At 43.8% G+C, this 18,770-nt stretch overlaps 1 protein-coding gene across 11 annotated transcripts in view; it reads right to left on the reverse strand.

Annotated features, from left to right (window-relative positions):
• Window positions 1-18,770, reverse strand: part of LOC127499176 (protein NLRC5-like) — a 784,214-nt gene that overhangs the window by 604,431 nt on the left and 161,013 nt on the right. For 4 of the 11 annotated variants that reach the window (XM_051869371.1, XM_051869370.1, XM_051869368.1 and 1 more), the window contains exons 3-8: window positions 18,500-18,613; window positions 18,168-18,263; window positions 16,239-17,954; window positions 13,425-13,496; window positions 2,081-2,254; window positions 1,536-1,709 (exon numbers count right to left, since the gene is read on the reverse strand). In XM_051869371.1, the coding sequence (XP_051725331.1) occupies window positions 1,536-1,709; window positions 2,081-2,254; window positions 13,425-13,496; window positions 16,239-17,954; window positions 18,168-18,263; window positions 18,500-18,613 (2,346 nt within the window). The remainder of the gene's footprint in view (window positions 1-1,535; window positions 1,710-2,080; window positions 2,255-13,424; window positions 13,497-16,238; window positions 17,955-18,167; window positions 18,264-18,499; window positions 18,614-18,770) is intronic. The other 7 variants (XM_051869366.1, XM_051869364.1, XM_051869367.1 and 4 more) reach the window with 4 other exon arrangements.

An 18,770-nucleotide genomic window follows, 5' to 3' on the forward strand; every position in this document is an offset into this window, starting at 1 on the left:
TATCTATCTATCTATCTATCTATAGTGACACCCTAGCAACCACCCAGGATACCTTAGCAACCACCATGAGTACCCTAGCAACCGCAGAGCAACACCCTAGCAACCACCCAGGATACCTTAGCAACCGCATAGCAACACCCTAGCAACCACCCCGAGTACCCTAGCAATCACATAGCAAATTAAAATCTATCTATCTATCTATCTATCTATCTATCTATCTTTTAAAACTACAATTCTAAAACTTAAACTATTTCAAACTGAAAAGCTTCAAAACTACAAACTTTTAAAACTTCTTCAAACTTTCTGGACCAGCTTTTTCAAGACAACTTAAAGTTTGTCTACAAACTTTTTTATCTAGTTGATTTTTATATTTTTATATTGTCCCTAAATATATACATGTATATGTATAAATACAAAACAAATATACACAGTACACACACATATATTACATAAACTTTATTTTAATCATGACTAACTGGCTAACAGGTTGAAAAAAAATCATTTTTGAGTGAACTAACCCTTTAAATTGATGAAAGGTAATTTGAATGAATGAATGTAATAATAGTTTTCCCTGAATTCTATTCCATTTTAATGTTACTTTATGAATTATTGAAATTGCAAAATTCATGAAAGTATGAAAGTAAATCGGGTTTAAATGTCAGGAGTTCCTGTTGGGATGAAAGTAACACTTGTTTCTTTTGTCCCTCTGCTAATGTGGTGGCTTTCTCTGTGGTGCAGCATTTATTAAAACATGTTTATGTCATATTATACTAGCAGAATATGTCAAGAGTGAGGGTCAGAAAGACAGACAGAGGTCTGATTCAGCCAGATGTTTATGAGAGGGCGTTTCTGGACATATCTGTTGCTGATTTCTGTATGTCACCATTTATTCACTCAATCTGTTTACATTTACCATAGTCATATTTAGTTTTTAGCCATACCTTAGCTTTTCCACATCCACCTATGAATTTGCAGTGTTTCCATTCAGATGTTTTTATGAATTTATATTTTGAATTTATGCATAAAAACAGCTGGATTGGAAACATGACTGTTACACTATGTTGAGAATTTATATTATGCTAATTTAATTTAATTTTCATATTGTTCAAACTGTTGAAAAAATGTTTTATAAAATAAATTGACATTGCAACTAAACAATTCAAGTTTGTACTGTCGGGTTACTTTTGAAACATTTGATGAAACTAAAATTCTCAATTTTAAATGAAAATGTAATTTAATATTTTTTTGCAAAGATAAAGGACAAAATATGTTTGCAGTTACATATTAACAAGGTCATAGTCAGGTATATTTAATAAAAACAAGACTAACACAAAAAATCTAGCTTGTGTTGTTGTTACTTTTGACCCACCTGTGTGTTACTTTCGTCCCAACTGACGGGGTTGAAAGTAACAATGTGCAATTTATGTTCAAAGTGAAATTATACTGAAGCCGTTCTACATTTGTACAAAATACCACCTTGCAAAATTGCAAAATTCTCAGTGACAGTTTCATGTGAGAGTCGCGTATGATCTTACCCCAGATCCTCCAGTTTACAGTGAGGATTCTCCAGTACAGCAGAAATCATCTTTACTCCTGAGTCTCCTAGATTATTCCCAGACAGATCCAGTTCTCTCAGGTGTGAGGGGTTTGATCTCAGAGCTGAAGCCAGAGCAGCACAACCTTCATCTGTGACACCACAATCCCTCAACCTGTAGAGAACAATGACACACTCTTCACTCTCTCAGTAGCCCATATATGTTTTAAAGATAACAAAGCATCTCTGTATGATATAATGTAGCTAATATTCATCTAATCATGTTCACACTAACAGTGTTATAGATGGAGACAGAAAATATAATGTGAATTCAATGAGATTCCTCTTCAGTTATCACAAATTAACATTCTTCATTTTGCTTCTCTTTCTGCACCTCTTTTTTTCATCATCATGTTTATTGATAGAGTTTATTCGTTTGTGTACTCTTTATTATTTCATTAGTTTAGTTTTGGTCTCACTATGAACTTTTTAAAAATATGTCTCTTTGAGCACCAGATCATGTGACTGTCAGAAAAATGATCTTACCTCAGATCCTCCAGTTTACAGTGAGGATTCTCCAGTACAGCAGAAATCATCTTCACTCCTGAGTCTCCTAGTTTATTCCAAGACAGATCCAGGTGTCTCAGGTGTGAGGGGTTTGATCTCAGAGCTGAAGCCAGAGCAGCACAACCTTCATCTATGACACCACAATCCCACAACCTGTAGGGAACAATGACACACTCTTCACTCTCTCAGATCAAAACTTACAGGGCCACATTTCCCAAAAGCATCATAAACCTTGTAGAAACAATTGTATGAATCATCCTAAAATTACAGTCTGTTTCCCAAAACCAGGAGTGTGTTTGTGTAAATGTAATTAGGGAAGCGTGGGGCACAACCTAAAGCGGGGTTAGTTGTAACACACATGGTTTAAATACTTCCACACATGATAGCATGATGAAAATTAGTGTATTTTCTAGTTGCCATATCAGCAAAATATAGAGAAAAAAAATTGCACCAAAATTCAGAAATCTTTGGAAGATATCACTGAATATTTATTTAATAATAGCAAAAGTAAATGTTAATTTTTCATCTATATTTTTTTGTTTATTTAAAATCAGACAAATCTGATATTATTTTAATCTCTAATCTGTTAGTTTTTTAATGTTTCACTAACTAGCAGAAGACACTAACCAAGTTTAAATTCCAGTTGCACAGATCGGGTTCGTTGTAACACTGCGTCACAATGTGCTCCGCTATTAGAGCTATGCTATTCTATACAGTTACCAATACAATTGGCATAATTAACTTTTATGAATATCTGTTGCGATACCATGAAGAAAAGGTGAATAAAGACTGAGAGGAAGAACCTGAACATTCATAAAATATTATTTTAATCAATGTTCAGCACTGGCACTGGCTCGTCTAAAAGCTGAAGTGATTTTTATTTATTAGTTAAAGTATAACTCAATATTTTAACTCATTGCTAAAGTGGAATAATCTATCAAAGCATACTGATTAATCAGTGTAATAATCTGTGATTAGTCGATTAATCGTTCCAATAATCGGTAGATTAATCGATTATCAAAATAATCGTTTGTTGCAGCCCTAGAAAGAAATAATAATTGTCTTTTAATGACAAAATATTTTAGTTTATCATGTATATTATTTTGATTAGATCAGATAACATTTTAAGCTGTCATATGGTCATGTTTCAGTGCGCCCCACCTATGGGGCATGTTGTCACATTTCACTTCTCTTCTTTCGGGGTAAATAAAGAAAAAAGCATACACTGCATTAATGACATATTTGTAGCAGACATGTGTGAAATTAATGTGGAACAAAATCAATTCTCTGAACCCTAAGTAGATTTACACAAACTGAGAAAGTCAAAAAGCATTAGGTTGTGCCCCACTCTCCCCTAGTTAGTGTACTTAAGGTTGTGACTATTTTGTACCTGTTTCTGAGTATCAAAGTTATTAGCAACTTTTACTCTCTACTTGACTACATTTTTTAATAAATATGTACTCTTTACTCTAATACATTTGTAATGAGTTATACAGTTATTTGTTACATTTTGCATGGCACCTAACTTTTTCTGCTGCAGTTTATTTCTGCTACAAAAAAAAGCAATATTGCCATCTACAGGACATTGAAGGAACTATATCTTGTGTGCTTTGCCTTTACTCACCCAAACTTGCCAACAAGGCTACTTTACACAAATGTGAGTGCATGTGCAGGTAGTTGCTGAATCGCAGGTGTTTCATATTTGAGAGCATATATGAGGATGTGGTTGCAGCCGGTGATGAGGCCCAAACCAGCACGTCCAGTGTAAGCAGACTTTGACTTTTTAATTTTATGTATCCATTATATTGAAGAGAACTTTTTGAAGGATATTGGTTTCCTTATGCTCTTTTTGAGCACCTGAGCCTAACTGAGATGTTTGTAGATGTTTAAAAGGCTGTTGTGTTTACCTTGATTTATTGCAATTTTGAGGTGTTCGGTTTTATTTTGATTTTAGAAAAGTGACGTGCAGTGACGCATTGCTAAGATGGCAGCGGCCTCATTTTCACTTCAAAAATGCTCTTCAGAAATCTACAGGTGATGTCACATCCATATTGTTTTACAGTCTATGATGTAAATCTGTGGTGAAAATTGGAACTGCAGCGCGCTGTCATAGAGCGCCATTGGGGCAGATTTCAGACTGACGCTTATTTTTACGTTACCTTACATAAACCTCACTCCAGACCAAGACGATATCAGTCCGCTTCAGATATGTGTCTGCTTCAGGTCAATAACTAGTTGGCATATTTGTTCTTCCTATGTGGAGTAGCGTATCAGATTAATGAAAGTATAAATCTTTTAATTTAAACGTGCTCATGTGAATAGCCTTTATACAGTAGTTCTGTTGTGTTTGTTTTATGTTTGTTCTGAGAAAAGACGTGACTTTGTTTTCCTCACTGGAACTTCTAACTTGTAATATTCTAAAACAACATTTGGACACAATAAATACTACATTAAGGCAATTCTAAGATGGCATTCTATGCGTTTGTCGTGTGAACTAAAGTCTGTCAATCATCGATAGAGCGCCACCCTCAGGCTGAATAACGCAAGGACATTAGAATTCTGCCAAAAGTGTGTCTGATGTGTTCAGCGATCAGGATATAAAGCTTACAAAATGTTTAAAGTGTGAATCACTGAATCATTCATTCAAACGATTCGTTCATTCACCGCCGTGTGTTGCTCAGACACGCAAATCAATCCTGACTCCTGCAGCTTTGTTTGGAAATATTTTTGTTGGCGAAATAGAGCGAAAATAGGCAATATTGTATCTAAAATGTAAGTCACTAAATATTAACTTCTTGTTTTTTTAACTGTTGTATGAAATCAATATCACATTTGTAATCATGTTGATATTTGGAGAAAAACTGCACTCTTCATGTGATATTGATTAAATGATATAAATATTTAAGACATATACAGATGTACTTTTACCCCCTTATCTTCAATATTGGGTGCATTACAAATGTTTTAATCACACAGTGAAAGCGTGCACTCTAAATGCGCCAGCGCACTAGTCTAACCTACTAGACTAACGTTACATCACGTAGTGTATGAGATGCACGCGACTCTCTGTGTTTGTTTTTGTAAAGTGAGAAAAAAATTTAGATAATTTCAGATCGCATATCGTTAAAACAACAATCACAATATTATCTTACACCCCTATAACGGACTCAATATCAGTAGCGACTCCTGGCTGAAAGTTTAGGTAGGGCAGATTGGGCTCAGCGCTAGTTTATGATAAGCTTTGTTCCTGAAAGAATCAGCCGTTTGAATGAATCGGCTGAAACTAATGACTCACTCATTGACAGTGACTTGCTGCCAACTGATGTCACATTTAAAGCATCTTTTCATTTTTAATAATTTCAAAATATCAATATTCAGCGTTTTATGTTTAAAACATTATGCATTTGTAACTGCAGTTTAAATGCATTTGTCAGCTCTGAACTGCATCAAACAGTGTGTATAAATGCATATAAAAGCACTTTAGATGCATTTTCTGTGTTTCCACTGCATTGCAAAGATTAATTTTGCTGATATAAATTTCATTTGATTGGTAACAGCCCTGGTGTATCTTATTGTTCTAATTGAATTTGATTAAATGACACAAAAGATTTGTTAATTAATTTGACACAAAAGATGAGGCATCAATTTAATTAGGTTAAAAGATAAAGGTAAAAATGGTAAAAGGTAAAAAATCATTTTAAACTTATTGGAAAAGATATTTTCAGTCACTGCTGCAAACTAACCACTGCACAAAATATGAAGAATATCAAAAACTTTAGGAGTCAGCTGCCCACGGGAAAAACCTGCCAAGGTACCAACACAATAACACACTCAGCAAAATATTGTCTAATTATCGTTATCAAGAAAATATCAGATAATATCAAGATATAATTTTTTGTCAATATCGCACACCCCTAGTCCGTTAGTTTGCTTTTGGCTATAAGAAATATGTAGGCTATAGGACCCTACGTGAAAGTGCCCGCTCACTTTTGCCCAGGCCCGGCCAAAAATAAAATTCTGCCTACGCCACTGCAGCCACGGATCAGCTGCGCACTGCAAACGCGACATGCGTGAAAGCACAATATGCGCGTGCTGCTCCTGCAACGCATACGTACTGCAGACGGAGTGTGTGTGAAACAGGTGTAAGTACTCACGCTCTGTATGAGCAGCAGCTTTATGTGTTCCAGGTGTGTGCGCTGACTGCGCTCAGAACCGCTCTCAGAAACCATGCGCACGTATCGAATGAGCGCTGTTTCACTTCTTACTGCACAATGTTCTTAAATTGTAAGGCTTAAAAGTCATTGTTCCCTTTCAGTCGGTCACGTTCGACGTACGTCAGTAGTGACCGACGAATTGGGATATCGCTAGAGAGCCCTATCAGCTTCGAGTGAACTACAACAGGCCAATGAAGTTGGCGTGCGATATTTGCATAATGCGCACCGCCCCCGCCAGGTGGTATAAATAGGGGAGCAGATGCAATCGCACTCTGTCTTTCGCTTCGGAGCCAACCTGTGTGTTCCTGCTGTTAGTCTGAGAGTGACTTCGCAAGCCTTTGAAGAGCTTTTGTTCTACAGTGCTGGCTTTATAGCACCTTACAGCGAGGCCGCGAGCTTCCCAGAGTGAGCTTCTCGAGCTGTTATACAGCTCTCAACTGCTGTTTTCACAGCATTATTTGCCCCGTTGGTTTGCGATTTGGGCCGGTTCCTCTGTGTGTGTGACTCAGGGAGTGAAAAGTGTACCTGCAGTCACATCGCGGCTGTTCCCTGTGTGCTTCGGCACAAAGAACAAGAGCTTCTAAAAGAGCTTCACAGACAGACACTGCGTCTTTTTCAAGACGTCATTCTGTCTGTGCGTTTCTGGAGGCGGTCGTTTCCTATCCTCACTGACGGCCACAATCACTTTCTCTCATGTCTGCTTAGCGTGCTGAGACTGTGTTTGTGGGTGGTTCATATTCTCTTGTAAAAAAAGAGAGCATGCCCACGTCGGCGCGTTGTTCGTCTTGCCTTTCTCGTAAGGGCTTGAGCGCTCAGCGCGCCGTGTGCCGTCGAGCTGCCGGCTGACAGCGCGCGTTGCCATGGCAACCCAGCGCGTTGTTCGGCGCTCTAGATGCGTGGTCGAGACTCGAGTGCCTCAAACGAGGTGGAGTCCCCTCACCTATTCCCCGATCTAGTTTCTCTTTCTGAATCAGAAAAGTACTACTTTTGGTGAATAAGCCAGGGTGACCAGAGGATCACAGTGGGGCATTACCTGCCGAGCCAATCTCCGTGGGCCCCCCACTCCTCTAGCGCATCGCAAACATGCTGTGACTGTGTTCGTGGGTGGTTTATGTTTGGTAAAAACATGGCCACGTCGGCGCTCAGCGCCGTGTGTCGTTCAGTTAGACGACCACGTTCACTCTCTCACATGGCTGGTAGCTTCTGGGTGGATTGCTGGTCCTTCTCATGGGGGACCTAGCATCTTAGTCAGGGCTCCAGCAGAGGATCAGATGTCGACTGCTACATTGGAGAGAGGGTTGTTGGGCTCTGGACATGAAGATGAGGCTGAGCGTCCCACGGTTGTGATTCAGAGTTAACGACCATGCTTTCCCGGGCCCCTGGGGGCGTGGTGTGACGCGTACTCGCCTTGCCCCGCCCCCTGTCTTAGCCTGGACGTGCATGAAAAACTTGGCAGTTTAGAAGCCTTTCTTGGTGCCAAATATGGAACACCAAAAGGGTCATATCTGCATTAAGTTTTTTCTCTCTCACTACCCTCTGTGGTGGGGTGGCAGTGCTACGGGCACACCACCTCTGCCCTGCATGGGTCTTGGCCCCCGGCAAGTCTGTGGAAGGCCAAAGCACTCATTGCATATGGGTAGTTCTGAGTCGGGGTTGAGCTACGCATGATGCAAGTCATAGCGCAGGCCCCTGGCCAGACAATGTCTACCATGGTGGTCCGGAAACACCCCTGGCTAGCCTTGCAGAGGTTTGTCATCGTCTAAGTACGCTTTCTCGATGCTCTCATCTCACAAGCTGGCCTAAAATCCAGCCCGCTCAGCCCGCAGCCAAGCCACTTGGCTAGCGAAGCGGTCCTGGAGAAACTGGTGACCTGGAGCTGAGGTAAACAGTTCTTCGGGAGACGATGCCCGCATCGCTCCCTCCCCGGAGGAGGGCCGGGTGGAGAATTTTGGTTTGTTCCGCCGCTGGCTCTCCGGAGACCAGCGGTGCCCACGGAGTAGAACTGTTTTCTGACCCTCCAGGTCCCAAGAGGGCGCGGCTGGCAGTGCGCAAGGCCCCACCTTGCCACTCTCAGCCCCCTCTCACTTCGCCAGCAGGTCCCAGTGTGTTGGTTGAGGCCGCCTCCCATGTGCCGTCTCCCATTCACACTGCCACCTTGCAGAGTCTGACCACACTACGGGCCGCTATGCCGTCCGAGTCGGGTCCAGCACTCTACCTCGCTGCCCCACGCCCGGTACGTCTGTGGTCCATTTGGTCCCGCTGGTTCGGTGTCTGGAAGCCTGGCTAGCGCTTTCCAGCCCGTCCCGCTGGCTCATTTGTACCATCAGACTCGGCTATGCGATTCAGTTCGCCCGGCGTCCCCCGGTGTTCAGGGGTGTCCATTACACTCGTGTGTCCCTGGACAATGCACCTGTTCTCTGGGCGGAGATTGCTGTCCTCCTGGCGAAGGATGCAGTCGAGCCGGTCCCTCCAGCCGATTTGAAGTCAGGGTTCTCCAGCCCCTACTTCATTGTACCCAAGAAGGGCGGTGGGCTACGGCCAATCCTGGATCTGCGTGTCCTGAATCGGTCCCTTCTCAGGCTGCCGTTCAAGATGCTTATGCAGAAGTGCATTTTCAAATGCATCCGTCCCCAGGATTGGTTTGCAGCGATCGACCTGAAGGACGCGTACTTTCATGTCTCGATTCTGCCTCGTCACAGACTCCTACGGTTTGCGTTCGAGGGTCGGGCATATCAGTACAAAGTCCTACCCTTCGGGCTGGCCCTGTCGCCCCGCGTCTTTACGAAGGTTGCGGAGGCGGCCATTGTTCCGCTCAAGGAACAGGGCGTTCGCATCTCAACTACCTCGACGACTGGCTCATCCTGGCCAGCTCGTGGGAGCAGTTGTGCGAACACAGGGACATGGTGTTAGCTCACCTCAGTCGGTTGGGTCTTCGGGTCAACTGGGACAAGAGCAAACTCTCCCCCGGGCAGAGGATCTCTTATCTCAGTAGGGAACTGGATTCGGTCGCCTGGACCGCGCGCCTCTCAGAGGAGCGCGTCCAGTCAGTGTTGACCTGCCTGAGTACGCTCAAGCGCAGGACGGCGGCCCCACTGAAACTCTTTCAGAGGCTCCTGGGGCATATGGCATCCGCAGCCGCAGTCATGCCGCTCGGATTGCTTCATATGAGGCCGCTTCAACACTGGCTCCGCGGCCGGGTCCCGAGATGGGCGTGGCAGCGCGGTACGTTCCGTGTCCCCGTGACACCGAACTGCCGTCGCACCCTCACCAAGTGGTCAGACTCTTCGTTCCTGCGGGCTGGAGTTCCCCTCGAACAAGTGTCCAGGCATGCTGTGGTCCACACAGATGCCTCTGCCACGGTGTGGGGGGCCACGTACAACGGGCATGCAGCATCGGGTCTGTGGACGGGGCCCCAACTGCATTGGCATATCAATTGCCTCGAGTTGCTAGCAGTACGTCTTGCACTGGGCCGCTTCCAGGAGCTGTTGACAGACAAGCACGTACTGGTCCGCTCGGACAACACTGCGGCCGTTGCGTACATCAACCATCAGGGTGGTCTACGCTCCCGCCGTATGTCGCAACTCGCCCGCCATCTCTTGCTATGGAGTCAGAAGCATCTGAGGTCGCTTCGTGCCATTCACGCCCCAGGCGTGCTCAACCGTGCAGCCGACGAGCTCTCACGGCAGCCTCCGCTTCCGGGCGAATGGCGACTCCGTCCCCAGGTGGTCCAGCTGATCTGGCAGCGCTTTGGCGAGGCACAGATAGATCTGTTCGCCTCCCGGAGACTGCCCACTGCCAGTTCTATTCCCTGACCGGCGGCACGCTCTGCATGGATGCCCTGGCAATCAGCTGGCCCCGGGGCCTACGCAAATATGCGTTTCCCCCAGTGAGCCTTCTCGCACAGCTCCTGTGCAAAGTCAGGGAGGACGAGGAGCAGGTCTTGTTAGTGGCTCCATACTGGCCCACTCGGACCTGGTTCTCGGACCTTACGCTCCTCGCGACAGCACCTCCCTGGCCCATTCCTCTGAGGAAGGACCTCCTGACTCAGAGACGGGGCACCCTCTGGCACCCGCGTCCCCACCTGTGGAAACTCCATGTGTGGTCCCTGGACGGGACGCGGAGGTTCTGAGTGATCTCCCGCAAGCGGTCGCAGACACCATCACTTCCGCTAGAGCTCCTTCTACGAGGAACCTCTATGCGCTGAAGTGGAACCTATTCGTCGAATGGTGTTCCTCTCAACCAGAGCGAGAGGACCCCCGATCATGTTCGGTCAGAACCGTGCTTTCCTTTCTGCAAGAGGGCCTGGAGCGAAGGCTGTCTCCCTCCACCCTCAAGGTGTATGTTGCCGCTGTCGCCGCACATCACTATGCAGTTGATGGTAAATCGCTAGGGAAGCACGATCTGATCGTCAGGTTCTTGAGGGGGGCGAGGAGACTAATCCTCCCTGGCCCCCCTCTGTACCCTCTTGGGATCTGACCCTGGTTCTTACATCTCTCCGGGGTCGTCCCTTCGAGCCTTTGCAATCAGTCGAGTTAAAAGTACTGTCCTAAAGACCGTCCTCCTGGTTGCATTGGCCTCGCTCAAGAGGGTAGGGGACCTGCACGCATTTTCGGTTGACGAATCGTGCCTGGAATTCGGGCCCGGTGACTCTCACGTTATCCTGAGACCCCGGCCTGGATATGTGCCCAAGGTTCCTACCACTCCCTTTCGAGATCAGGTAGTGAACCTGCAAGCGCTGCCTTCGGAGGAGGCAGACCCAGCCCTAGCTTTGCTCTCTCCCGTCCACGCTCTGCGCCTGTACGTGGACAGAACGCGAAGCTTTAGGACCTCAGATCAGCTCTTTGTCTGTTACGGAGGCCAGCAGAAGGGAAAGGCTGTCTCCAAGCAGAGGATGGCCCACTGGATAGTGGACGCCATCGCCCTGGCGTATGAGTCCCAGGGCGTGCCTTGCCCGCTCAGGTTGAGAGCCCACTACACCAGAGGAGTGGCCTCTTCCTGGGCGCTGGCGCACGGCTCCTCGCTGACAGATATCTGTAGAGCTGCGGGCTGGGCGACACCTAACACGTTCGCTAGATTCTATAGCCTTCGTGTAGAACCGGTATCTTCCCGTGTACTCGCTTCCACCAGCCGGTAGACGCGAAGAGCCCGTTCTAGTGTCGGCTTGCAATGCCACTCCCGCCCCCTGGGCCGGATACGTGCATCCTTTTTACTCCAGTCGAGTTCCCCGCTTGGCGAACCCTGTCGAGTTCCTCCGCCTCCCCCTTCGGCTCGGACATTGCGGAGTGTCTGATGCCAGGCCAAACCTCCGTCACCGACGTTGACGTTTGGCTGGGTTCCACATGTCGTGACCCCTCCACGTGAGCGGTCCCATGTGTGTATTTGTCCACGGTCAACTCCCTACGGCGAGCCCGTGTCTTTCCCTAGCAGAGCCAGCTCTGCTGTCACCTGTCAGATGAGTCTCCCCCCTACCCAGGTGGAGCCATCCCAGGGACTCCATATGCGTACTGCCCACGGCCAGTCCATATGTGTACTCTCCACGTAAATTCCTCCCCTACAGGTGGGTAGTGGTCTCCGCAGCGTCCCCTACAGGTTCGCTTCCCCAGTGTAGTCTAGTTTACTTAGTGGGTATATCGGAACAGCAGTAGACTCTCTCGGCGTAAGCTCGCCCCCTTCCCCGTCCCACTGGTGCGCCGGGTGGCTAGAGCTTGCGCTGGGCACTGGAAGGGGTTCATACTGTGGCGCTTTATTTGGGATCCCAATTCGTCGGTCACTACTGACGTACGTCGAACGTGACCGACTGAAAGGGAACGTCTCGGTTACGTATGTAACCCTCGTTCCCTGAAGGAGGGAACGGAGACGTACGTCCCGTCGCCACAGTTGCTGTACCCTCGCTGTAGTGCAGACTAGGTTGTCTCCTCAGCGAAAAACAGAGTGCGATTGCATCTGCTCCCCTATTTATACCACCTGGCGGGGGCGGTGCGCATTATGCAAATATCGCACGCCAACTTCATTGGCCTGTTGTAGTTCACTCGAAGCTGATAGGGCTCTCTAGCGATATCCCAATTCGTCGGTCACTACTGACGTACGTCTCCGTTCCCTCCTTCAGGGAACGAGGGTTACATACGTAACCGAGACGTTTCATGAGACCGTGTAATAACTCCACACTGGTGATGAAATGACTGTGATGCTAAAGTCTGACATAATCAATTATGTGTTTGGTTGGTGAGATCGGCCTGTTTTAGTGACTCCTGATCGATTCATAAGCTGTGTCCCAATTCAGAGGCTGCATCCTTCGAAGGTCGATATGAGCGTTGTTAGATGGGATGGTCTAGCCTACGGAGCACTGATCTTAGATTTATCTGATGTACCCATCATTTCACGACAAACGAAAGCCGCATTTGGAGGAGTCTTCTAATTGGGACAGCCTTCACTGTGACACACTCGGCCTTCGAAGGATGCAGCCTCTGAATTGGGTCACAGCAACAGAATCTGATTATCGGCCGATAACGATCTGCAGTCGATCGATCGGAGCATCCCTAATTTTAAACAATCTTTATTTTTATGAACTGATATCAGTCCATAAATCCAGAGGATCAATCTTTTAGTCTGTGCTGTTTTCAGTTGATGCACTTTTGATAAGAAAATCTCAGCTTTCAAATTCTGTCAAACGTATTAAGAAATTCAAACAATAAATGTGTTTTTGGCGCTCTTTAATGTGGCTGACAGATCGCTGTAGTGTCTCAGTTCAAGCAGCAGTGCGGAGCACGAGCGAACCGGTTATCTTTTCCTCTTTACTACTAGTTATAGCATGAAAGAAACATAGATAATATTAGGATCGCCTTAACTCACTGCAGAGAACATACATTTACCTCAGCTAAAACACATTAGCTAAAACACAAAGTCATTTTATCATGTCTCAGTTTGTAAAAATGAACAGAAACACATTTACAGTAATGCTCTTACAATAGAAGCCTAGCAGGTCAGATAGGTGGAGGGTTAAAAAGCTGAAGTGTGATGCTCATATTTTTTGTTGAACCATTAATTTATATTTTTAAGTAAAAAAATGTTATAAAGTTTTCACAGTGATGATTGTTCTCAGTGTTACTTACACAGCTGATCTAGTTGCTGTAACCACAGGCAGCATCTTCTGAAGAACTTCATCTGCTGTATTTACTGCGTCACTATTTGAAAATAAAAAATATGTTAATTATTAATGCTAATAATAACAATTAATACTATGAGTAATATTATAAGTAAATATTACATTAAATACCTTCAATAAACACTGCTTTAAAAAGGACATGTGAAAAAGTTTTATTAGTATCTAACTGAAGAAGTTACTGAACATATTCTGCCAACACAGATTTGTTTTTTTCTTTTGTAAGACTGATGCTAGACTGATGGTGGGCTACTCTTTGAGAAAACAAAGGAAATTAACATTTGAACTCTCTTTTGCAAAATTAGCATCCCCATCCGAGACGCAATCACACTGAGTCAATCACACCTCACCCGCATTGCCTTAATCTACATTTCCTTTCCTTCGTTATCATACAACACTATACATGTTTGGTATCATTTGAAATGACTGGTACAAAGGTCTAAAGGTCAAAAGGTCGAAAGGTTTAAAGAGATGTTGCAGGAGGCTCGGGGCGATTCTGTAATCAGAGTCTAGGACACTCAGCAATGTGCAATTTTCTACTGTCAGGTATGAATCTTTTTACTCTTTTTCTGAGCATTTGATGTTTTGTATTGATCATCTTTGAATTGATTATGTAATTGGCATGATACATTTACCTGACTAATAAATTGTTACATTTGGCTTTATTCTGACTTACTCTGAAATTATTGACTTCAGCAGATAACGATGTATCCTTTGTTACCGTAAATCTACGACCAGGGTTTAGTACATACTAGATCTCAGATTGTATGGAGCATGGGGCACATCTGGCGAGATTCTAGATTTCTGACTAACTGCTTGACTTTAACTAAGTTGTTATTCAATCGCATTCACTATATGGGGCTAGACAAAGGTGTACTGGTCATAACCTCTGGTCATTGCCTCTGCTTTAATTAAGTTGTTATATAGTTATATTATTAACTATAAGGGGCCAGATAAATTACTATCGAGGGGCGACATTACCTCATAGTACTGGTCATAACCCCTGATTACTGTCGGAGTTTTAACCAAGTTTTTATATAGGCGATTGTATGGGGCTACATGGGTACCTTTTAACAATAGCAAGCATGGGCAGCATTGTTAAATTGCTTTAGCCATAACCTCTGCTTATTGATCAGACTGGCGAGTTTTTGATCGTGGGCCCGCATAACAGCTGGTGCGAGGACCCTGTGCGACTCTGAGAACCGAATGAAGGAGTACAATAAGAGTAAAGAGTTAAATAGAATAATCAAATGTCTAGATAAATTATCATATAAATAGTCAATAATCAATTGGCATTCCAACCTAAATTCGAGGTCATAATAAAATGGAGTCAGATAAACATTTAATTGGAATTAAACTACTTTGCCACACTGAAAAGACCGAACGTGCAAGAAATCTTCCCCGTCCTGTGGGAAACCGCCGTTGGGCCGATTGGACGGGCCTTACACTTTTTCTTGTCAGTGTTGTTGTGGCAGGTCTATTAGTCTGCATTCACACTACAACACTTAGTGACAGATCTATTTTGACATATCAGATTTTTTTTGTCCTGTCCGTTGCTATGGTTATCACTATGTCAACCATCGCAATTTCAGGAGAGACATTTCCAGAAGTTCCGGGAGTCTCCTGCATATTGATATTGGGTGTTTCTCAAACAGTCCAGTCCTTCTGAGGCTTGTAGACTCGAGTCCTCCTCAGCATTAAACACTAGAATGAGACGCTCTAGTAAGTGTGCATGGCTACGTCACACATGTTCCCGCTCCAACAGCACAAAAATACTAATAAAACTTAATTTTGGAAAAATACTTTGTATTAAAAATCTTTTCTTAATGCAATACAGTGAATGACAACCGTCTGTGTCTCCCAGTGGCTTACATTACTGGCAGTTTAGAGTTAGTGATTAATTTACACCAAAACAAAAGATAACATGTATGCCTTCATCACTGAAAACATTATTTTTGTCTTACATTTCATAATGAACTCAGATAAGTGCAGACTTGTTTCCATCAGTTCTTTTCCGTGGATTGGAATGTTTGCAAAGGATTGTGGGTGATTGAAGGACACAAAGGATACACTTGATGCATCCTTCAAAATGAGCTGAATGAAGGACGTGAAACGAAGGCTGCCTTCAAAGGATCCTTCAAACTGAGGCCCCGTTTACACTAGTGTGTTTTCGTTTTAAAACACATACAATTTGCTACGGTTACGGCTGTCGTTTACACTACACCAGCGTTTACGAACCTTGAAAACGGAGACTTTCGAAAATGCTGCAGAGCCCGTTTTAGTTTGAAAATGCTGGGGTTGCGTTTCAGTGTAAACGTACCAAAACGGAGAATTTTGAAAATGATGGCGTGGCTGCCCACGTTCACTCTGCATATCCTTGACGACCGTGTAAACAATAACATGGAGACTGAACTGCAATCTTTGCTGACATTTTTAGCTGTGCAGTTAAACTCTGCATTTTTGTAAACTGCAGCTACCTACATGTGCAAGAGGCAACTGTTTACACTTGTACACGTATGCCTAGTGTGCATGAACACAAATGACCTATTTGGGATTCAAAACAGACAAGTTTGTATCCCTGTGCTTTATTACGTTATGGAGGAGTGATTTTTGGGAGTGTTTGTGTGAGAGAGAAATAAAAGAACATAAAAATATGAACTACTAAACTCTGTGTGACATCTGCAGGATTACAGATTTATCAGATTCTTGTTTCTCTTTGTTCATAATGTTTTAGACTGTAATGATTGTACTCAGTGTTACTTACTGATCATTTTTGTATCCAATTAAGCTGTTCAGGTTAAACTCCTGCATTGTCTCCTCTGAGGTCAAAAACACAAAAACTAAAGCTGACCACTGAGATGAGGAGAGTTTCACATTACGTAATCCTCCAGAGCTCATATGAGGTTCAGCTTCATTCACTAGTGAAAGATCACCCAGTTCATTCAGACAGTGAAACAGATTGATGTATTTATCTGGAGAGGGATTCTCACTGATCTTCTCTTTGATATAGTGAACTGTTTTCTCATTGTTGTCAGAGCTGTTTCCTTTCTGTGTCTTTAGTTCTTGTAAGAGACTCTGATTAGACTTCACTGACAGACCCAGAAGGAAACGAAGGAAAAGGTCCAGATGCCCATTTTTACAGTCTAAAGCCTCATCCACAGCTCTCTGATGGAGATCAGATAGTGAAGCTTTAGTTGGTTTGGTAATCTGGTCAAACACATTGATGTTCTTGTTTATAAAGGAGAGATGCACATATAGAGCTGCTAGATGTTCCTGAATGCTCAGATGAACAAAGCAGAAGACTTTCCCCTGATACAAGCCCGACTCCTCTCTGAAGATCTGAGTGCACAATCCTGAGTACACTGATGCTTCTGTCACATCAATGCCACACTCTCTCAGGTCTTCCTCATAGAAGATCAGGTTGCCTTTCACAAGCTGCTGAAATGCCAGTTTCCCCAGTTTGACAATCATGTCTTCATCTTTCACTTTCTTCTCATAGTCCTTCTCATGTTTGATGTTGGTCTGAAGGATCAGGAAGTGTGTGTACATTTGAGTCAGAGTCTTGGGAATCTCTCCTTTCTGTGATTTCCACAACATCTTCTCTAGAACAGTGGCTGAGATCCAGCAGAACACTGGGATGTGACACATAATAAAGAGGCTCCTTGATGACTTCAGGTGTGAGATGATCCTGTCGGCCAGACTCCGATCACTGATTCTCTTCCTGAAGTATTCCTGCTTCTGTGGGTCACTGAAGCCTCGTACCTCTGTCACTCGATGGACACACTCAGAGGGGACGAGATCAGCTGCTGCTGGTCTGGAGGTGATCCAGATGAGAGCAGAGGGAAGCAGATTCCCCGCAATGAGGTTCGTCAGCAGCACGTCCACTGAGGCTGATTCAGTCACCTCACACAACCTCACATCGCTCTGAAAATCCAGAGACAGACGACACTCATCCAGACCATCAAAGATGAAGGAAACTTTATACTTATCACTGGATATTTCCATTTCTTTTGTTTCAGGGAAAAATAAATGAAGAAGATCTGAAAGACTGAGTGTTTTCTCCTTCATCAAGTTGATCTCTCTGAAAGGAAGAGGAAATATGAGCTGGACGTCCTGATTCTCTTTCCCTTCAGCCCAGTCCAGGATGAACTTCTGCACAGAGACTGTTTTTCCAATGCCAGCGACTCCCTTTGTCAGCACAGTTCTGATGGGTTTGTCTTGTCCAGGTAAAGGTCTAAAGATGTCACTGCATTTGATCGGTGTGTCCTCTGTTTCTGCTCTCCTGGACTGTGTCTCAATCTGTCTCACCTCATGCTCATTATTGATCTCTCCACTTTCACTCTCTGTGATGTAGAGCTCTGTGTAGATCTCATTCAGGAGTGTTGGGTTTCCCTGCTTTGATATTCCCTCATACAAACACTCAAACTTCTTTCTCAGATTTGATCTCAGTGTGTTTAAGACCTCAGGTTTAGAGTCATGGCTGTAAGATTAAAATACCCGATTATTACACAAGTTTAAGAAGTAAATAGCCATAAATGACAAAATAGATCATTTTGTTTGCTGTATTATGAGACACAGAACATCATTAGGTTTCTGAAATGTTTCAATTATTAATCATGTGATTGAGTGATGTGTGATGTGCATTGCAGCACCTAAAATTAAGCAACAACAACAAAAAAGTCCTCCATTTTACCTGAAACCAGGATTCATGCTTTCACTAAAGTCTTGTGGTCGAATCACAGGCGTGTTCACAGTTTTGTTTTTAACTGGACTGGATAAAAGATTTGACCTTCAATCAGAATGAAGAGGGTAAAGAATCAGACACACTGATATTGATGTAATTGTGTCATTAACTGAGTAACAGACCAACAGATTTTACAGTGTGTGAATGTTTTAACAATACAATACATCAAGCTTTGCACAAGAACACAATGGAAATCATTAATAGACTGAAACTTACTGAACTCATTACACTGCTGTATATTAATAACGACTATAAGCATATATTTTATAGAAATAATATACCTGGGATCAGGCCGTGTGTTTCCACTCTTAAACATTATTGGCTGTTCCATAGACCAGTTACTCTTCACAGACACACAGCTGGACTCTGGGTTTGAGCTCTTCTGCTGGACTGAACTGTAACAGAACAGATTCAGTTCAATCCTTTAGATTACTGTGTTCATTCTTTATGACAGGAACCATATTAATATAAACACATTTATCTTTCATTAAAAAGCACTTTGAGGAAACTTTATGATCTTTTTCTTTAATATTTAATGTTAATATTAAAACA

The sequence above is a fragment of the Ctenopharyngodon idella genome, chromosome 17 (assembly GCF_019924925.1).
Source record: "Ctenopharyngodon idella isolate HZGC_01 chromosome 17, HZGC01, whole genome shotgun sequence".
NCBI lineage: Eukaryota > Metazoa > Chordata > Actinopteri > Cypriniformes > Xenocyprididae > Ctenopharyngodon > Ctenopharyngodon idella.